The 14281-nt window shown below is 55.9% G+C and overlaps 1 protein-coding gene across 3 annotated transcripts in view; it reads right to left on the reverse strand.

Annotated features, from left to right (window-relative positions):
- Window positions 1–485: 485 nt before the first annotated feature.
- The window catches only part of afg2b (AFG2 AAA ATPase homolog B), a 54700-nt gene continuing 40904 nt past the window's right edge, over window positions 486–14281 (reverse strand). For 2 of the 3 annotated variants that reach the window (XM_072277941.1, XM_072277943.1), the window contains exons 6-8: window positions 7608–7742; window positions 5563–5685; window positions 486–2219 (exon numbers count right to left, since the gene is read on the reverse strand). In XM_072277941.1, the coding sequence (XP_072134042.1) occupies window positions 2043–2219; window positions 5563–5685; window positions 7608–7742 (435 nt within the window). In that variant the 3' untranslated portion in view covers window positions 486–2042. Of the gene's footprint in view, window positions 2220–5562; window positions 5686–7607; window positions 7743–14281 lie in introns of those variants that run through there. The other variant, XR_011889031.1, reaches the window with a different exon arrangement.

Raw genomic sequence — 14281 nt, forward strand, 5'->3', positions numbered from 1 at the left:
TTGATTGGTACCCCTTCCACAAGCATCCAATCCCTCCACCATCGACAAACAGTTTCAGCAGTGTGTACTATCTACACGATGCCCTGCAACAACACACCAAAGTTCCTAAGGCAGCACCTTCCAGACCCACGATCACTACCATCTAGAAGGATACCTGGGAACACCACCACTTGGAAATACCCCTGCAAGTCGCTCACCAACCTGACTTGGAAACCTATCACCATTCCTTCATTGTTGCTGGGTCAAAATAATGGAATTCCCTCCCTAACAGCACTGTGGGTGTACCTACACCTCAGAGACTGCAGTGGTTTAAGAAGGCAGCTCATCACGCAACTAGGGATGGGCAATACATGCCGGCTTAGCTGGTGACGCCCACATCCTGTAAATGAATCCATTAAAAAATCTGCCTGTGTCATAGAGGAACAGAGTAAGCTTTGTTGGTTAGTCTGGGAGGAGGGGAAACTGTCGTCCTCGGCACTTACCAGTTTAGAGTCCAAATCAAGTTTATTGATGTGTACACAACTCCATGGCTACACAGGTGCAATAAGAACTTGCTTACAGCATCAGATAAGCTGCATTCATAACAAAACACAAATCACATACAATTTTTATGGGGAACAGCTTTAACAAAATTCTAGCTGGTTCACCTGTGGAGTACTGTACTCAGTTCTGGTCGCGCCATTACAGGAGTGATGTAGCCGTTACGCAGCCTCACCAGGATGCTGCCTGCATCACACAGGTTGTGGAATACAGAGGGGTTGTTTTCTGTAGAGGGAGATGAGGCTAAGGGGAGATATGAGAGGTTTACAAGACTGAAATGTGTGATCCGGTTGCAGGTTGATGGAACTAGTCAGATTGTTTGGCATGAACTAGATGGGCTGAAGGGCCTGTGGTCTTCTATGACTGAGATTTAAAGACATAGGAAGACAGCCAGTTATCTTTTTGCCAGGATTGAAATGTCTAATACTAGGGTCAAGTTAGAAGATGTGTCAGGCCATTATTTTTAGTGGTTGGTGTGCAAAATGTACTGCCAGAGGTGGTGCGGGAGGCCTCTGAGAGGCTCGTGCAGTGCAGTAAAGGAGGGATCTGGACACCGTGTAGCAAGAAGGGATCTGTTGTGCATTTGATTACTGATTTCAATAGACTGGTACTTTTAGCACTTAGAACAGAGATGAGGAGGAACTTCTTTTGCCAGAGGGCGGTGCACCTGTGGAATTTGTTGTCATGGACGGCTGTGGAGACAAAGTCATTGGGTATAAGTAAAGCAGAGGTTGTTTAGTCAGGGTGTCAAAGGTCACAGGGTTGAGGCAAACCAAACCAGCCATAATGGAATGGTGGAGCCGATTCGATGGGCCAAAAGGCCTAATGCTGCTCCTGTGTTGTTCTGCCTATTGTAGAAAGTAGTCTGTGATGTTAGCGGTGTTCCCTCCCTTAGCTCACCGGATTTGGCTCTTTAACCCTTTGCTTCTCACCTCTGCCCTCACTGATCCCCGTCAGTGCGTTCATCGTCCCCATCCTCAGCCCCTTTTCTACACCGCTTCTTTGCCCAGTTTCACAGTCCAGTGTCCAAATTCATTGTCCAGTGCACAGGTACCTCATCCTCCACCCAGTCTTGCCTCGTTCTCTCCCCACTGTCCTCCAAATCACCAGCACTCCTGCCTTCCTCACACCCCACTGCCTTTCCTAGACGGTGAATTGTGAAGTACTACACTAAGGTAAATGTGAAGTCTACACAAAACACACAAAGCTTGTGCCTCAAAGCCCACTCCAGCAGCTGTAAACTTCACCCTCAGAGCTAGCTAACTCCATAGGACAGGCCCCAGACCCCAATACTCTCAATGCTCTGTCACAACTGCTGCTAACTTTATATTATCACATCAAATTGTACTTGCAGGCTATTTCATACTAGTTTTTTTTACATTTCTACTTTTCATTTTACAAAGCAACACTTCCAATAGGAAGAATTCTGCATTTTTACAAAAATAAAATATATAGTTTTAAGTTCTCTTTGCCGTCACAGGTTCAAAGGTCACTCTTTGTGATCAGCCTGGGTCGGAGGTCACACACATCCCTGTGTCCTGAGCGGAGAAGAGACTGTTGTAAAACTGTAGCTGTTGCTCTGTGAGGGAGGGTTTAAAACTCTGAAGGCATTTGATGAAGTGGCTGTGGAACACTGCTGTAGCATCGAGCCCGTTTTCTTGCAGAGACAACAGGACAGCCTGTCAGCAACAAGAGGGGAACGTCAGTTGTTTGAACCACCCAAGACACAAGTTAGAAGACAAGCAGAATGTCGCGAGTGCCCAAGGGTGGCGTGACGCCAGTCTGTAGCTGTTGAGAGGCCGAGATAAAGTGGATGTGGAGAGGACGTTTCCTTCGGTGGGGAAGTCTAGGACCAAAGGACCCAACCTCAGATCAGAGGGACGTCCATTTAGAACAGAGATGAGGAGGAATTTCTTTAGTTAAAGGGTGGAGAATCTGGAATTCATTGCCACAGGCAGCTGCGAAAGCCAAGTCACTGGGTACATTTGAAGCATAGGTTGATACATTCCTGATAGTCAGGGCATCAAAGGTCACAGACAGAAGACAGGAGAATGGGGTTGAGAGGGATAGTAAATGGCAGAGGACACACAATGGGCTGAATGGCTCCTATGTCTTATGGTATCAGACTGAGGTGGGTCAGGGAAAGGGGTGGAATAAATTGGTACTGGGCCCAGAGTTCACAGGTCAGGGAGTTGAGTGACCTGTCCCAACTATCACTCAATGACAGATGACAAGGTGGAGGCTGCAGAATGAATAAGCAGAAATCTTTAGGGAAGATGAGGAAGTTGGAACAAAAAAAAAATCAAAGATATTGCACAAGCTTCAAGGAAGGAGTTACCAGTTAATTGCCTAACTAGAGCGAGGTCATTTCCTGCTCAGTGTGACTGGTAGGGGCCTTCTCAGAGGAATCCTTGGTCTCCAGTGTGTTGATTGAGGTCAGGTCCAAGTTACCCAGCACACTGGACAAGTGGGTTACAATGATCCGAGAGCAGAGGGCGGTACGGTAGCCTAACGTTTCACGGAGCCAGCCATCGTAAGGTGGGCTGACTGTAAGGAGTTTGGAGTTTGCATCTTCTCTCTGTGACTGTGTGGGTTTCCTCCGGGTGCCCCGGTTTCCTCCCACATTCCAAAGACGTACACTACAGGTTTACGGTGGTGAGTTGTGGATGCCATGTTGCTGCTGGAAGCTGGTGATACTTGTGGGCTGCCCTCAGCACATGCTCGGACCGTGTTGGACGATGACACAAACAACACACCTCACTGTACATTTCAATTTACACGTGACAACTAAGCTAGTTACTAGTTCAGTGACTTAGCCACTGCCCCCTGCTCCTCGGCCAGCCGGGTGTCAGTAACAGTGTTGCTGTAATAATGGAACTAAGTGACCACTGTTCTCTGGGAAGTCTGGTGTCCACATCTGCCCCCCAGCCAATTGTACCCATGTACAGATCCATCGGGCCCCTGGCCAATCGTTCCCCATCATGTCATAAATCCATCTGCCCCTTGGCTAATCGTTCCCCATCATGTCACAAATCCATCTGCCTCCGGCCAATCGTTCCCCATCATGTCACAAATCCATCTGCCCCCGGCCAATCGTTCCCCATCATGTCACAAGCCCATCTGCCGCCAGCCAATCATACCCCTCATGTACAGATCCATCGGGGCCCTGGCCAATCGTACCCCATCATGTCATAAATCCATCTGCCCCTTGGCTAATCGTTCCCCATCATGTCACAAGCCCATCTGCCGCCAGCCAATCATACCCCTCATGTACAGATCCATCGGGCCCCTGGCCAATCGTTCCCCATCATGTCATAAATCCATCTGCCCCTTGGCTAATCGTTCCCCATCATGTCACAAATCCATCTGCCTCCGGCCAATCGTACCCCATCATGTCACAAATCCATCTGCCCCTTGGCTAATCGTTCCCCATCATGTCACAAATCCATCTGCCTCCGGCCAATCGTTCCCCATCATGTCACAAATCCATCTGCCTCCGGCCAATCGTTCCCCATCATGTCACAAATCCATCCGCCCCCGGCCAATCGTTCCCCATCATGTCATAAATCCATCTGCCCCTTGGCTAATCGTACCCCATCATGTCACAAATTCATCCGCCCCCCGCCAATCTTTCCCCATCATGTCACAAATCCATCTGCCTCCGGCCAATCGTTCCCCATCATGTCACAAATCCATCCGCCCCCGGCCAATCGTTCCCCATCATGTCACAAATCCATCCGCCCCCGGCCAATCGTTCCCCATCATGTACAGATCCATCTGCGCCTGGCCATTCGTTCCCCATCATGTCACAAATCCATCCGCCCCCGGCCAATCGTACCCCTCATGTACAGATCCATCGGCCCCCTGGCTGATCGTACCCCACAGGTACACCCATGTCCCCTCTGGTGTTTGCGAGGATGCTCACGTACTCCGGGTGAACAGGACACCCCGGCAGACTCGGGGGAATATCAGCCCCGTGCTGCAGAAGCACAGCAATGATGAGAAAGAGTGCACAGAGTGGCTCGATCTGAGGCTGCTGGCTACCCACCGTCCCTCCGTCCCACCATCCCACTCTGAAGTTCGAGCCCCGTTTCAATATCCACTCGAATCTTTAAAGTGTTCCTTTCCCAATCACACTTGCTCCCCGGATTCAGCTGCTCGATCATTAGGGTATTGCAAAGGGCCTGTCCTGTTCTTTTTATTTATTTAGAAATACTGTACATCACCGTAACAGGGACAACGAGCTCACACTGTCCAATCACCATACATCACCGTAACGGGGGCAACCAGCTCACACTGTCCAATCACCGTACATCACCGTAACGGGGGCAACCAGCTCACACTGTCCAATCACCGTACATCACCGTAACGGGGGCAACCAGCTCACACTGTCCAATCACCGTACATCACCGTAACGGGGGCAACCAGCTCACACTGTCCAATCACCGTACATCACCGTAACGGGGGCAACCAGCTCACACTGTCCAATCACCGTACATCACCGTAACGGGGGCAACCAGCTCACACTGTCCAATCACCGTACATCACCGTAACGGGGGCAACCAGCTCACACTGTCCAATCACCGTAACGGGGGCAACCAGCTCACATTGTCCAATCACCGTACATCACCGTAAAGGGGGCAACGAGCTCACACTGTCCAATCACCGTAACGGGGGCAACCAGCTCACACTGTCCAATCACCGTACATCACTGTAACGGGGGCAACCAGCTCACACTGTCCAATCACCGTACATCACCGTAACAGGGACAATAAGCTCACACTGTCCAATTACACCCATGTGACCAATTCACCTACTAATCCGTCTGTTTTTGGAGCGTTGGAGGAAACCCACATGATCACGGGGAGCACATACAAACTGCTTAGATGATGGCGGGAATTGAACATGGGTTGCTGGTGCTGTAACTGCGTCACACTGACTGCTGCCCCCTTGTGCCGCCCCGCCTCATTCCCGATGCCCAGAGCGAAGCAGAGTCCTGCTACAGCACGGCCTCACACTCACCTCCTTGCACAAGTTGTGTAGATCTGCTCCGGTGAACCCGACGGTCAGTGCCGCCAGCTCCCTCAGGCACACCCCGTCCAGCGGAGTCCTGGAGGTGCAGACCCTCAGGATGGAAAGCCTTGCCTAATGAGTGAGAAAGACAGTGTAGGGATCAAACACACACTGACCACCACCCAGACACACATCGACTTAATGCCCTCGCTGACCATCGTCCAGACAGCCTCGATCACCAGGTCACCTCGTACTGCAGATCCCAGAACCTTGTGCTACTCTGTGCCAGTGAGGTTGGGAGAGACTCTGCATAAACAGAGCTCCATCCAAACCTTTCCACACAAACAAGTGAATTAGAAGCAGATGTGTACTCCTTTCCCCATGGCAGTGAACTCCAGACACCATTTCCCTTCCCTTCCCCCACTGCGCCTGATTCACTTGAACCTTTTGAACTGCTGTGCTAAGACTAATTTAATAGCACTCCAATTGTTTTCCCTTTGACACACGTTAGTGACTGGCCAATAGTTCACTGCTTTCTATCTCTCTCCCCCTTGTCTGGACCAACAGAACCATCTCTGCAGCCAGGACTCAGTAACTCAACTCCAAGAATTTGCTCAGGACCACCTCCGTGGGGAATGACCACTTCCAGGCTTCCAACTGCAGATTTATAGTTATTTTCTGGGACGCTTTCCATATTCCTCAGAGCAGCAAGAAGATGTGACCCGGTGAGGTGATGACGCTTGTTTTTATAAATGAAGCATTCAACACAGCCACGGCAATGGCCAAGTTAACACAGACACTCTGTACAACACCCCTTTATAAAGCAAATGGCCAGAGAACGCGTGGACTTTACAAGGATTCTGTGTCAATTTACCTGTTGAGCTGTAAAGCTCAGGAGGAGGTGACCTGGTCCTTGCCGGCCCCTGCCTCTCCTGAACTGGATCAACAGCACCACAGCCCTGGCCCTGTCTGTCTCGGATCGAGCTCCGGCCACGTACCTACCCCGGTTCCCTGTTGCCCGGTTCTGTCTGCACAGCTGCCCCTTTGCCAGCCAGGCCACCTGAGCTGCACCGGTCACCGACCACTGGATGGCCGCAGGCAGTGAAGACCGTTATTCTACCGGAGTCTGATGCAAAATACAGTTGTGCAAATTCAGTTGCCAATTCCTGACTCCCCAGACACATTTCAGGCAGAATTAATTATTAACTAATAATTCCAGAATGCTCCTGGGGATGGAAGGGTTAACCTGTGAGGAGTGTTTGACAGCTCTGGGCCCCTGCTCACTGGAGTTTGGAAGAATGGGGTGGGGGGCTCTCCTTGAAACCTATTGAATATTGAAAGGTCTGGATAGAGTGGACGTGGAGAGGATGAGATGGTGTTTCCTGTAATGAGGGAGTTTCTGACCAGAGGGCATGGCCTCAGAATAGAAGGATGTCCATTTAGCACAGTGATGAGGAATTTCTTTAGCCAGAGAGTGGTGAATGTGTGGACTTCACTGTCATAGACTGCTGTGGAGATCAAATCATTGGGTATATTTAAGGAGGAGAGTGATGGGTCCTGGATTAGTAAAGGTGTCAAAAGTTACAGGGAGAAGGCAGCAGATTGGGCTTGACAAGGATAAGTCAGCCATGATGGAATAGCGCAGCAGATTCGATGGGCTGAATTTCCCAGTTCTGCTCCTATGTCTTATGTTCATGTTTTAAACATCTTAAAGACTATATATAAAAATCATCTACTGTCTGCTCTTACATTTCTGGCTTGCTTTATCTCATTCTACAGGTTTTCCTTCTTCCAGACTTTAATCATTCCCCTTGGTAGTTTTACATTCCCTCCTGACCCCCAGAATGACCCAAGACCACTTTCAGCCACGGACAAGAGGCTCTCCCTCGCTGGAATGATTTGATTCTCTGATGCAGAAAACCCACCGCATCTCCAATCAGCGTGTGACTGAGCGTGGGACAAGTACGTATTCACAGGAACACGCAGAGACGCTGAGACACACTCAGGTACGCAGTGACACAAACCTATCACCAGCATTTCACAGAAATATTTACCTCTTCATCTGGGGCAGGAACAAAGATCATCTGATCAAACCGTCCGGGCCTCAGTAAAGCATCGTCCAGGACATCTGGTCGGTTTGTAGCGGCAATCACAATGACTTCCTTGTTACAAATCTCCTGAAACTCCAACTAGGAGAAAATTAGAAAGCTCAATAATCCAGCACACATTAGAACCTTTGAATGAAATGTGAAGGTTTATAAATGGTTGTATTGTAGCAGTGTGCTACACACGGCGCTAGAATAACGACACGTAGTTGGTGAGTTGGAGTTGCGATAAAAGAGATTTATTCAAACTTCACGGCCTCCTTTAAAGCCTTCCCGATCCCCGGGCGGGACTGCTGTGGGGAGTGCATATTCACAGACCCTTTCCGCGTGGGGCATCTTCCCCCTGCTGGTGAAGATGGCCTGGCACCCTTTTTGGGGCCGGCCCTCTGCCCGGGCGTGCCGTTTCGTGAGCCGGTTCGAGTGTGCTGGAAAGTGGGTTGCCACAGTATCATCTGGATCGAGGCCCGTCGATTCCTCAATATCGGAGCAAGGAACATAAAACTTCCCAATTCAGTTCTCTTTTGACCACTGCACATGTTCACATCGAACGATGCCACAAGAAAACAGCATTCATCTCAAAGGACAGGAGCATCATTCTGCTACTGCCATAAGTGAGGGGTGAGAGAGCAGATTTCTGCCCGTTGGGTGGTGAGGGAGCCGGTTTCTGCCCGTCGGGTGGTGAGGGAGCAGGTTTCTGCCCGTTGCGTGGTGAGGGGTGAGAGAGCAGGTTTCTGCCCGTCGCGTGGTGAGGGGTGAGAGAGCAGGTTTCTGCCCGACGGGTGGTGAGGGGTGAGAGAGCAGGTTTCTGCCCGTCCGGTGGTGAGGGGTGAGAGAGCAGGTTTCTGCCCGTCGGGTGGTGAGGGGTGAGGGAGCAGGTTTCTGCCCGTCGGGTGGTGATGGGTGAGGGAGCACTTTTCCGCCCGTCGGGTGGTGTTGGGTGAAGGAGCAGGTTTCCGCCCGTCGGGTGGTGAGGGGTGAGACAGCAGGTTTCTGCCCGTCGGGTGCTGAGGGGTGAGGGAGCAGGTTTCCGCCCGTCGGGTGGTGAGGGGTGAGACAGCAGGTTTCCGCCCGTCGGGTGCTGAGGGGTGAGGGAGCAGGTTTCCGCCCGTCGGGTGGTGAGGGGTGAGACAGCAGGTTTCTGCCCGTCGGGTGGTGAGGGGTGAGACAGCAGGTTTCTGCCCATCGGGTGGTGAGGGGTGAGACAGCAGGTTTCCGCCCGTCGGGTGGTGAGGGGTGAGACAGCAGGTTTCCGCTCGTCGGGTGGTGAGGGGTGAGACAGCAGGTTTCCGCCCGTCGGGTGGTGAGGGGTGAGGGACCAGGTTTCTGCCCGTCGGGTGGTGTTGGGTGAAGGAGCAGGTTTCCGCCCGTCGGGTGGTGAGGGGTGAGACAGCAGGTTTCCGCCCGTCGGGTGGTGATGGGTGAGGGAGCAGTTTTCCGCCCGTCGGGTGGTGATGGGTGAAGGAGCAGGTTTTCGCCCGTCGGGTGGTGAGGGGTGAGACAGCAGGTTTCCGCCCGTCGGGTGGTGAGGTGTGAGACAGCAGGTTGCTGCCCGTCGGGTGGTGATGGGAGAGGGAGCAGATTGCTGCCCGTCGGGTGGTGATGGGTGAGACAGCAGGTTTCTGCCCGTCGGGTGGTGATGGGTGAGGGAGCAGATTGCTGCCCGTCGGGTGGTGATGGGTGAGGGAGCAGGTTTCCGCCCGTCGGGTGGTGAGGGGTGAGGGAGCAGGTTTCCGCCCGTCGGGTGGTGAGGGGTGAGGGAGCAGGTTTCCGCCCGTCGGGTGGTGAGGGGTGAGGGAGCAGGTTTCCGCCCGTCGGGTGGTGATGGGTGAGGGAGCAGGTTTCTGCCCGTCGGGTGGTGATGGGTGAGGGAGCAGGTTTCTGCCCGTCGGGTGGTGATGGGTGAGACAGCAGGTTTCTGCCCGTCGGGTGGTGATGCGTGAGACAGCAGGTTTCTGCCCGTCGGGTGGTGAGGGGTGAGGGAGCAGATTGCTGCCCGTCGGGTGGTGATGGGTGAGGGAGCAGGTTTCTGCCCTTCGGGTGGTGAGGGGTGAGGGAGCAGGTTTCTGCCCGTCGGGTGGTGAGGGGTGAGGGAGCAGGTTTCCGCCCGTCGGGTGGTGAGGGGTGAGGGAGCAGGTTTCCGCCCGTCGGGTGGTGAGGGGTGAGGGAGCAGGTTTCTGCCCGTCGGGTGGTGATGGGTGAGGGAGCAGGTTTCTGCCCGTCGGGTGGTGAGGGGTGAGACAGCTGGTTTCTGCAAGTCGGGTGGTGAGAGGTGAGACAGCAGGTTTCTGCCCGTCGGGTGGTGAGGGGTGAGACAGCAGGATTCCGCCCGTCGGGTGGTGATGGGTGAGGGAGCAGTTTTCCGCCCGTTGGGTGGTGATGGGTGAAGGAGCAGGTTTCCGCCCGTCGGGTGGTGAGGGCTGAGACAGCAGGTTTCTGCCCGTCGGGTGGTGAGGGGTGAGGGAGCAGGTTTCTGCCCGTCGAGTGGTGAGGGGTGAGGGAGCAGGTTTCCAGCCATCGGGTGGTGAGTGGTGAGGGACCAGGTTTCTGCCCGTCGGGTGGTGAGGGGTGAGGGACCAGGTTTCTGCCCGTCGGGTGGTGAGGGGTGAGGGAGCAGGTTTCTGCCCGTCGAGTGGTGAGGGGTGAGGGAGCAGGTTTCTGCCCGTCGGGTGGTGATGAGTGAGGGAGCAGGTTTCTGCCCGTCGGGTGGTGATGAGTGAGGGAGCAGGTTTCTGCCCGTCGGGTGGTGATGAGTGAGGGAGCAGGTTTCTGCCCGTCGGGTGGTGATGAGTGAGGGAGCAGGTGTCTGCCCGTCAGGTGGTGATGCGTGAGACAGCAGGTTTCTGCCCGTCGGGTGGTGAGGGGTGAGGGAGCAGGTTTCTGCCCGTCGGGTGGTGATGGGTGAGGGAGCAGGTTTCTGCCCGTCGGGTGGTGAGGCGTGAGGGAGCAGGTTTCTGCCCGTCGGGTGGTGATGGGTGAGGGAGCAGGTTTCTGCCCGTCGGGTGGTGATGCGTGAAACAGCAGGTTTCTGCCCGTCGGGTGGTGATGGGTGAGGGAGCAGTTTTCCGCCCGTTGGGTGGTGATGGGTGAGGGAGCAGGTTTCCGCCCGTCGGGTGGTGAGGGCTGAGACAGCAGGTTTCTGCCCGTCGGGTGGTGAGGTGTGAGACAGCAGGTTTCTGCCCGTCGGGTGCTGAGGGGTGAGGGAGCAGTTTTCCGCCCGTCGGGTGGTGAGGGCTGAGGGAGCAGGTTTCTGCCCGTCGGATGGTGATGGGTGAGGGAGCAGGTTTCCAGCCATCGGGTGGTGAGTGGTGAGGGACCAGGTTTCTGCCCGTCGGGTGGTGAGGGGTGAGTGACCAGGTTTCTGCCCGTCGGGTGGTGAGGGGTGAGGGAGCAGGTTTCTGCCCGTCGGGTGGTGAAGGGTGAGGGAGCAGGTTTCTGCCCGTCGGGTGGTGAGGGGTGAGGGAGCAGGTTTCTGCCCGTCGGGTGGTGATGAGTGAGGGAGCAGGTTTCTGCCCGTCGGGTGTTGATGGGTGAGGGAGCAGGTTTGTGCCCGTTGGGTGGTGATGGGTGAGACAGCAAGTTTCTGCCCATCGGGTGGTGATGGGTGAGGGAGCAGGTTTCTGCCCGTCGGGTGGGAGGGAGCAAATTTCTGCCCATCGGGTGATGATGGGTGAGACAGCAGGTGTCTGCCCGTCAGGTGGTGATGCGTAAGACAGCAGGTGTCTGCCCGTCAGGTGGTGATGCGTGAGACAGCAGGTTTCTGCCCGTCGCGTGGTGAGGGGTGAGGGACCAGGTTTCTGCCTGTCGGGTGGTGATGGGTGAGGGAGCAGGTTTCTGCCCGTCAGGTGGTGATGGGTGAGGGAGCAGGTTTCTGCCCGTCGGGTGGTGATGGGTGAGACAGCAGGTTTCTGCCCGTCGGGTGGTGATGCGTGAGACAGCAGGTTTCTGCCCGTCGGGTGGTGATGGGTGAGGGAGCAGATTGCTGCCCGTCGGGTGGTGATGGGTGAGGGAGCAGGTTTCTGCCCGTCGGGTGGTGATGGGTGAGGGAGCAGGTTTCTGCCCGTCGGGTGGTGAGGGGTGAGGGAGCAGGTTTCCACCCGTCGAGTGGTGAGGGGTGAGGGAACAGGTTTCCGCCCGTCGGGTGGTGAGGGGTGAGGGAGCAGGTTTCTGCCCGTCGGGTGGTGATGGGTGAGGGAGCAGGTTTCTGCCCGTCGGGTGGTGATGCGTGAAACAGCAGGTTTCTGCCCGTCTGGTGGTGAGGGGTGAGAGAGCAGGTTTCTGCCCGTCGGGTGGTGAGGGGTGAGAGAGCAGGTTTCTGCCCGTCGGGTGGCGAGGGGTGAAACAGCTGGTTTCTGTCCGTCGGGTGGCGAGGGGTGAGAGAGCAGGTTTCTGCCCGTCGGGTGGTGAGGGGTGAGACAGCTGGTTTCTGCCCGTCGGGTGGTGAGGGGTGAGACAGCAGGTTTCTGCCCGTCGGGTGGTGAGGGCTGAGACAGCAGGTTTCTGCCCGTCGGGTGCTGAGGGGTGAGGGAGCAGTTTTCCGCCCGTCGGGTGGTGAGGGCTGAGGGAGCAGGTTTCTGCCCGTCGGATGGTGATGGGTGAGGGAGCAGGTTTCCAGCCATCGGGTGGTGAGGGGTGAGGGAGCAGGTTTCTGCCCGTCGGGTGGTGATGGGTGAGGGAGCAGGTTTCTGCCCGTCGGGTGGTGATGAGTGAGGGAGCAGGTTTCTGCCCGTCGGGTGTTGATGGGTGAGGGAGCAGGTTTCTGCCCGTCGGGTGGTGATGGGTGAGGGAGCAAGTTTCTGCCCATCGGGTGGTGATGGGTGAGGGAGCAGGTTTCTGCCCGTCGGGTGGTGAGGGGTGAGGGAGCAGGTTTCTGCCCATTGGGTGGTGATGGGTGAGGGAGCAGGTTTCTGCCCGTCGGGTGTTGATGGGTGAGGGAGCAGGTTTCTGCCCGTCGGGTGTTGATGGGTGAGGGAATAGGTTTCTGCCCGTCGGGTGTTGATGGGTGAGGGAACAGGTTTCTGCCCGTCGGGTGGTGATGGGTGAGGGAGCAAATTTCTGCCCATCGGGTGATGATGGGTGAGACAGCAGGTGTCTGCCCGTCAGGTGGTGATACGTGAGACAGCAGGTTTCTGCCCGTCGCGTGGTGAGGGGTGAGGGACCAGGTTTCTGCCCGTCGGGTGGTGATGGGTGAGGGAGCAGGTTTCTGCCCGTCGGGTGGTGATGGGTGAGGGAGCAGGTTTCTGCCCGTCGGGTGGTGATGGGTGAGATAGCAGGTTTCTGCCCGTCGGGTGGTGATGCGTGAGACAGCAGGTTTCTGCCCGTCGGGTGGTGATGGGTGAGGGAGCAGATTGCTGCCCGTCGGGTGGTGATGGGTGAGGGAGCAGGTTTCTGCCCGTCGGGTGGTGATGGGTGAGGGAGCAGGTTTCTGCCCGTCGGGTGGTGATGCGTGAAACAGCAGGTTTCTGCCCGTCTGGTGGTGAGGGGTGAGAGAGCAGGTTTCTGCCCGTCGGGTGGTGAGGGGTGAGAGAGCAGGTTTCTGCCCGTCGGGTGGCGAGGGGTGAAACAGGTGGTTTCTGTCCGTCGGGTGGTGAGGCGTGAGAGAGCAGGTTTCTGCCCGTCGGGTGGTGAGGGGTGAGACAGCAGGATTCCGCCCATCGGGTGGTGATGGGTGAGGGAGCAGTTTTCCGCCCGTCGGGTGGTGATGGGTGAAGGAGCAGGTTTCCGCCCGTCGGGTGGTGAGGGCTGAGACAGCAGGTTTCCGCCCGTCGGGTGGTGAGGTGTGAGACAGCAGGTTTCTGCCCGTCGGGTGCTGAGGGGTGAGGGAGCAGGTTTCCAGCGATCGGGTGGTGAGTGGTGAGGGACCAGGTTTCTGCCCGTCGGGTGGTGAGGGGTGAGTGACCAGGTTTCTGCCCGTCGGGTGGTGAGGGGTGAGGGAGCAGGTTTCTGCCCGTCGGGTGGTGAAGGGTGAGGGAGCAGGTTTCTGCCCGTCCGGTGGTGAGGGGTGAGGGAGCAGGTTTCTGCCCGTCGGGTGGTGATGAGTGAGGGAGCAGGTTTCTGCCCGTCGGGTGTTGATGGGTGAGGGAGCAGGTTTGTGCCCGTTGGGTGGTGATGGGTGAGACAGCAAGTTTCTGCCCATCGGGTGGTGATGGGTGAGGGAGCAGGTTTCTGCCCGTCTGGTGGTGAGGGGTGAGGGAGCAGGTTTCTGCCCGTCGGGTGGGGATGGGTGAGACAGCAGGTTTCTGCCCGTCGGGTCGTGAGGGGTGAAAGAGCAGGTTTCTGCCCGTCAGGTGGTGAGGGTTGAAAGAGCAGATTCTGCCCGTCGGGTGGTGAGGGGTGAGACAGCTGGTTTCTGTCCGTCAGGTGGTGAGGGGTGAGACAGCAGGTTTCTGCCTGTCGGGTGGTGAGCAGTGAAGGAACGGGTTTCCAACAGTCGGGTGGTGAGGGGTGAGGGAGCAGATTTCTGCCCGTCGGGTGGTGATGGGTGAGGGAGCAGGTTTCTGCCCGTCGGGTGGTGATGGGTGAGGGAGCAGGTTTCTGCCCGTCGGGTGGTGAGGCGTGAGGGAGCAGGTTTCGGCCCGTCGGGTGGTGATGGGTGAGGGAGCAGGTTTCGGCCCGTCGGGTGGTGA

This window comes from Mobula birostris, chromosome 14 (genome assembly GCF_030028105.1).
Source record: "Mobula birostris isolate sMobBir1 chromosome 14, sMobBir1.hap1, whole genome shotgun sequence".
Classification (NCBI taxonomy): domain Eukaryota; kingdom Metazoa; phylum Chordata; class Chondrichthyes; order Myliobatiformes; family Myliobatidae; genus Mobula; species Mobula birostris.